The sequence below is a fragment of the Anneissia japonica genome, unplaced genomic scaffold (assembly GCF_011630105.1).
Source record: "Anneissia japonica isolate Jap-2015-1 unplaced genomic scaffold, ASM1163010v1 scaffold165_len1371125_cov188, whole genome shotgun sequence".
NCBI lineage: Eukaryota > Metazoa > Echinodermata > Crinoidea > Comatulida > Comatulidae > Anneissia > Anneissia japonica.
In genome coordinates, this window is record NW_022697648.1 from 305,847 (window position 1) to 313,044 (window position 7,198).

Consider the following 7,198-nt stretch of genomic DNA (forward strand, 5'->3'; position numbering starts at 1 on the left):
AAAAAGTGTTTCTTTTTCTTGGCCGCATCATTTTTTCAACAGCATAAAAAACAATGTAATTTTGTGATTGGAAATAGGCCTACGTTTTCTTTAAAAAACAATAAAAATTAAACCAGTTTTATACAATATTTACAATATTCTTGCCAAATAAAAACAGTCCCTCCGTCATCTATTACAAAAAAGCAGTTGTTCCGATTTAAAAAAAAGAAATAAATAAAAAGGCCCGCCCTATTCACTTAAAAAAATAGTGATCTAATAATTTTTCCTATGTGCCCTAAATTGGCTATAGTGGGACACAGTGACAAACTATAAATATCTTGTTTAATATTTTTAAAATAATCATATTCTTTTTCATTGTGTCTAATGGTTGCCGAATTGGCTATAGTGGGACACAGTGATGAAGTACAACTGTCTTCTTTAATATTTTCTAAGTTAATCCTTTTCTTTTTCATTGTGTTCAATGTATTCAAAATATTAGATTATCACCCTTTAAAAAAAAAACGATGACGGATTGCGGATTTTTTTTTTAATCCGACCAATTCGTTATTGCGCTTTTGTTTTTATTGATGAGGGAGGGACTGTTTATATTTGGCTAGTAATAGTAAACATTGTATAAAAACTGGTTTAAATTTTATGGTTTTTTAAAGAAATGTATCTGAAGTCACAAATTTGCATTGTGTTATGCTGTTAAAATAATTGGATGCGGCAAAGATTTTTTTTTATCCTGCATCATCTAACAATTTTTACAGTGCCCTAAATTGGCTATAGTGGGACACAGTGATAAAGTACAACTGGGGGGGGGGGAGTTGTGATGATCTAACAATTTTTTCAGTGCCCTACATTGGCTATAGTGGGACACAGTGATAAACTATAAACTATAAATATCTTGTTTAATATTTTCTAAGATAATCCTATTCTTTTTCATTGTGTCCAATGGTTGCCAAATTGGCTATAGTGGGACACAGTGATAAATTACAACTGTCTTCTTTAATATTTTCTAAGTTAATCCTTTTCTTTTTCATTGTTTTAAATGGCTGCTAAGTGCACATAGAAAAAAATATTAGATTATCACTGTTTAAAAATAATCAATGAGGGAGGGCGGTTTTTTGTTTGTTTGTTTGTTTGTTTTTTTTTTAAATCCGAATAATTGATTATTTTGCTTTTGCTTTTATTGATGAAGGAGGGACTGTTTATATTTGGCTAGTAATAGTAAATATTGTATAAAAACTGGATTAAATTTTATAGTTTTCTTAAAAGAAATGTGTCTGAAGTCACAAATTGGCATTGTGTTATGCTGTTAAAATACTTGATGCGGCAAAGATTTTTTTTTTTATCCCGCATCAATATTTCCCGATTTTTTTCACGCATGTGTATAAGAGACAGGGGTGGGGATCTAACAATTTTTTCAGTGCCCTACATTGGAGACAGTGATAAACTATAAATATATATATTTTCCAAGATAATCCTATTCTTTTTCATTGTGACCAATGGTTGCCAAATTGGCTATAGTGGGACACAGTGATAAAGTACAACTGTCTTCTTTAATATTTTCTAAGTTAATCCTATTCTTTTTCATTGTGTTCAATGGCTGCTAAGAGCACATAGAAAAAAATTATTAGATTATCACTGTTAAAAAAAAAATCAATGAGGGAGGGCGGTTTTTTGTTTTTTTAATCCGAACAATTGATTATTTCGCTTTTGTTTTTATTAGTGAGGAAGGGACTGTTTATATTTGGCTAGTAATAGTAAATATTGTATAAAAACTGGTTTAATTTTATAGTTTTTTTTTTAAAGAAATGTATCTGAAGTCACAAAATTGCATTGTGTTATGCTAAATAATTGATGCAGCAAAAAAAATAGTTTTTTTTTTTATTTCCGCATCAATATTTCCCGAATTTTCCCCGCGGGGGTGGGTGGGGGAAGGGGGAGTTAAAATCTAACAATTTTTTTCAGTGCCCTAAATTGGCTATAGTGGGACACAGTGATAAACTATAAATATTATCTTGTTTAATAACTTCAAAAATAATCCTATTCTTTTTCATTGTGTCCAATGGTTACCAAATTGGCTATAGTGGGACACAGTGATAAAGTACAACTGTCTTCTTTAATCTGCTTTAATTTGATTCGCTAATAAGTTTAGTAGTTCTTCCCATTATGGGCTCCCTAGCTTCCAAAAAATTTTCCGGAAGCCATAGTCTCGTTTGGTCCAGGAATATTGTGTTTTTTCCACATTGTTGAAAATTAATAAAATTCTGAAATTCTCCAATTACAGATAACAAGGTAAAGTAAATTTATGTATAAGGAGTTGCTTTGTAACATTTTAATGTATTCCAATGTAATTCTATGTAATTTTCATCATATTATAGCTCTGGAGTTGGAACATGACCGAAGTCCGTTTTTGGTATACCAAATATACCTCTATATCTCTATGCTCTATGCCCGCGGTACGCGATTTTTTTTCCGTACGAAACATTTGCATGAAACTTCACTCGGGCCATCTCGGATTGACTCGACTAAGTTCGATACGAGGAACAAGAGCAGACACTTCGCAATGTCGTGACGCACGAGTTTTACTATTACAGTATTGTTCTTTCTACGTTTACCTACGGTCGGCCTATGGTATCTTACGGATTTATGGGATGTACGTGTGTAACTAACTGTGACCTTCTTGGATGTTTATTTCATGGTCTCAAAGCAGGCTTAAATATTACATTGGCGACGAGGATGAACAGAATTATGCTACCCGTCCCAGGACAGCTTGATCTCACAGGTGAACAAATCCATACGAAGTGGAAGCAGTTTAAACGGGGCGGGTGACAGACGATCGGGCACACGAGACGATCGGGCCCGTTTTTGGACGATCGGGGCCGATTTCAAGATCTAAAAACGTCATTAATTAAAGATCAGGTAATAATGGGAATAAGAAATCACAAAATTAGAGAGAAACTGTTAAATTCAGACAAGGTAGTAACTCTAGACTGTGCATTAACTCTCATTCGTGCGCATGAGCACACAGTCATGCAATTAAAGTCGATGAATGAGAGCAGTGGAAATACACAGCAGCAAGCAGCAGAAGTAAATAAACTTTTCAAACATAAAACATACAACCCGAGATACACTAAACCTATATCGAAACCTAAGGCAGCTCATAATCGCACCACGACATGCCATAACTGTGGGGGCGTGTACCCACACAAACAGGGAAAGCCGTGCCCTGCAGCAGGTCAGACATGCCATTCGTGCGGTAAAAGAAATCATTTCGCAAAATATTGTCGTAGTAGAGGAAGGGCTAGAGCAGTTAGCGTAAAACCTGTCAATCGCGAGAGTTCAGATGAGGAATATGTATTCGCAAACAAGTGTTTAACAAAAAAGGGCCTCCCAAGTTGCGAAGTAGAAATTGCAGGGGTGAAAATTAAAGCCGGAATTGACTCACAAGCAAGCGTTAATATTATGGACAGCGATACATTCAATAAACTGAAGAAGACAGCAGCAGCTCCAAATACATGTTTGCGAAAATCAAAAGCACAAGTATTTGCTATATAATGCATCGCAACTTCTTCCAGTCATGGGTGAAATAAAAGCTAAAATAACTGTTAACAAACGTCAAGTCACCGCCTCCTTCAGCATTGTAAACGGTAATGTGGGTAATCTTCTGTCATACCAAACATCAGTTGATTTAGGTCTGTTACAAATAACCAACAGCGTTACACCACCGAACACCGACAAAGTAGTAAACGAGTTTAGTGAACTATTTAACGGTATGGGAAAGATAAAAGGTGAGCAAATTTAATTACACATAGATGAGACCGTCCAGCCGAAAATTCAGAAACATCGTCGAATACCATTTAACGTACGAAAGGATGTGGACAAAGACATCAATCGTTTAATAGCAGACGACATAATTGAACGCGCAGAAGGGTCCACTCCATGGATAAGCCCAGTAGTTGTCGTGCCCAAAAAGTCAAACGAAGTCAGAATCTGCGTTGATATGAGAGAAGCGAACCTTGCTATAAAACGCGAAAAGCACCCTATACCTACAATTGAGGAAATAATCACAGACCTTAACAAAGCGCAATTCTTCAGCACACTAGACCTCAAAGCAGGATACCATCAATTTGAACTTCATCCGGACAGTCGCTATGTTACTACATTCACTACACACTCTGGTCTTTTCCGCTATAAACGTCTCATGTTTGGCGTCAATGCAGCGTCGGAGATATTCAAAACGCTGTTGCACGAATGCTTGCAGGTCTCCAAGGTTGTCGCAATATGTCGGATGACATAATAGTCTATGGAACAACTAAACAGGAACACGATGATAACCTCAAAGCGGTGCTACAACGCTTGAAAGATTGTAATGCTCGTCTAAATAAAGACAAATGTACTTTCTCAAAGACAAAAGTCAGCTTCTTTGGCCATATATTTTCTGGAGACGGGGTCAGTCTTGACACCCAGAAAATTGCAGCGATTGTCAACATGGAACCACCAAAGAACGCAAAAAGAAATACGATCTTTTCTAGGAATGGCGCAATACGTATCACGTTTCATTCCGGGTTATGCATCACTGTCAACACCTTTGCGACTGCTCACCCACAACAACGTCGAATGGACATGGGGTGAAACTGAGCAACAAGCGTTTATCCAGTTGAAGAATAAGTTAGCAAAAGCAGATGTTACAGCTTACTTTAATCCTAACCTAGCAACAGTTGTGGTCGCAGACGCGAGCCCAACGGGCCTCGGAGCAATGTTATGTCAAGAAGGCCGCGTGGTAGCTTATGCCAGCCGTACACTAACAAACACAGAATCGAGATACTTGCAAATTGAACGCGAAGCCCTCGGAGTAACCTGGGCAATCACGCATTTTCATATGTATCTCTTTGGCAGCAACTTCACAGTATATACGGACCATAAGCCATTGTTACCACTCTTTAATAACAAAAACACAAAACCTACAGCGAGAATCCAACTATGGCTCCTAAGATTGCAACAATACAACTTCACATTTAACTTCAAAGCTGGAACAGATAACCCAAGCGATTACCTGTCAAGACACCCTGTAACAGTCAACACAGTAGACCGAACATCACAAACAGCTGATGATTATGTAAACTATGTTTGCAGAAACGCAGTTCCAAAAGCAATGAGACACTCCGAAGTGAGTAAAGGAACACAAAGCGACCCTGCAATGCAGAAGCTGAAACTAGCTATTATGGAAGGAAACGCAAACTGTTGGAAAGATTCTGATATCGCAGACTTCAAAGCAATTAAACATGAATTGTCAGTTGAAGACAATGTGATACTCCGTGACACAAGAATAGTCCTTCCGATAAGCCTAAGATCACGAGCAGTAGATCTAGCACACAAGTCCCATCAGGGCATAGTGAAAACTAAGCAGTTAATACGCGAAAAAGTCTGGTTCCCAGGAATAGACAGTATGGTAGAATTGCCTTGCCTGTCAATCGTCATCATCGATCGGTTCACCACCAGAGCCACTGAGAATGTCAAAGCTTCCAGAAAGTCCGTGGAAAGAAGTATCCATAGATTTTAAAGGACCTTTTCCTACAGGAGAATACCTACCTGTAATCATAGACGATTTTAGCCGGTTTCCAGAAGTCGAAATCGTATCGTCTACCTCTGCAAAAGCTACAATTCCGAAACTGGACGCTGTCTTTGCCCGCCAAGGCATACCGGACATTGTAAAAAGCGATAACGGACCTCCATTTAATGGTTTTGAATTTTTGCAGTTCGCAGAGTATATGGGTTTCTCGCACAAGAAATGTACTCCATTGTGGCCACGTGCCAACGGTGAAGCAGAACGCTTCATGCGTACGCCTTGTCAAGCTAGTACACACAAGTACTGCATCTGGACTTAACTGGAAACAGGAACTTTTGACATTTCTTCGCCAATATAGAGCTACACCTCATTCAACTACGGGCAAATCGCCTAGTGAGGCTCTCAATGGAAGAAAACTTAAAACAACTCTTTCACAAGCTAAAGATAAATCGATAGGCATACATCAAAGCATCCGCGAAAAGGACAGAAAGAAGAAAGCCGCAATGAAAGCCAATGCTGATAAACACTTACACGCTAAACCAACAACCATAAACATCGGTGACAAAGTACTCATTAAGCAGAAACGTAGAAATATCCTCGACCCTCCATTTAATCCGGAAACTTTTGTTGTCGTCGAAAGGAAGGGAAATTGTATAACAGCACAACAAGGCGAAATTTCTATCACCAGAAACTGTACCTTTTTCAAGAAGCTAGCGATCATGCAAAATAAAGAATGCATAACGGGAAACGAATCACAACCAACCACCAGAGCACCAATAACCAAACCGCAGCTAACTCCAACTCGACACTCTACTAGAATCAAGAAACCTCCCACAAGCTTAAATGACTACGTGGCGGAATAATGAACATTTCTATTTTAAACATAAGCATATCACTTCTAAAATTCTGAAAGGAAATTTGAACTGTTGTTTTGAATTCAGAAAGTTGATATTTAAAGTTGTTAAAGCACTGAGTTCAAGTGCACTGTTTAGAACTTAATAGAAAAATTAGTTTAGAACTTGTTTGATGAGCTGTGCTCATGTGTTTAAATTTTAAAGTTAATTGACGCATAACAAAAAATATATATATACACATTAGACACTGTAATCTGAATGTCAGCTGTTTATTGTTAATCTGCTAAAGAAATATACTAGTCACATCATTACATAACAGAAGACAAATATATACTGTAATCATCTAAAGCTAATTTAAATTCAATCTAAACAAAGGGAGGGATGTAATATCTATTATAAAGATTATCGGTCCAGCGCCCTCTCTAGGTGCTAGGGGCTACCAATATGGCTACGGTCCATCGTGTACACGGCGAAATACAACCTTGTTATTAAAATCAGCTTTATACGTTATCTAGTGTTCGTCGTTGTTATTTCATGGTCTCAAAGCAGGCTTAAACATTACAGTCAGGGAGTTGTCTCTTTATTAGGGGTTCTTGTATTATTAATTGGCAAAATGTTAATTTGCATTAAATTTTTGAATTGTGATAACAATGTTGAAATAATTAAAGATAGGTTTAAACTACGTTGTAAAAAACCATAGTTTCACTGGGTATGAAAAACGATATGGTCTGGTCATGTATACACTCAAGTAAAGAAATTATAATGCTTTTTTTTATATTATGTCAACAAA

At 37.1% G+C, this 7,198-nt stretch overlaps 1 protein-coding gene across 2 annotated transcripts; it reads left to right on the forward strand.

The window, feature by feature from the left end:
* The first annotated feature begins 2,892 nt into the window (after positions 1-2,892).
* LOC117102244 lies at positions 2,893-6,918 on the forward strand. 2 transcript variants are annotated; one of them, XM_033242465.1, is made up of 2 exons: positions 2,893-3,421; positions 6,056-6,918. In XM_033242465.1, exons 1-2 carry the CDS (start codon positions 2,914-2,916, stop codon positions 6,415-6,417), a joined length of 870 nt encoding a protein of 289 aa, XP_033098356.1. In that variant the 5' UTR covers positions 2,893-2,913; the 3' UTR covers positions 6,418-6,918. The 2 variants fall into 2 exon arrangements, with proteins under 2 accessions (XP_033098356.1, XP_033098357.1); XM_033242466.1 differs by having other exon boundaries at positions 2,893-3,414; positions 6,049-6,918.
* The last annotated feature ends 280 nt before the right edge of the window (positions 6,919-7,198 follow it).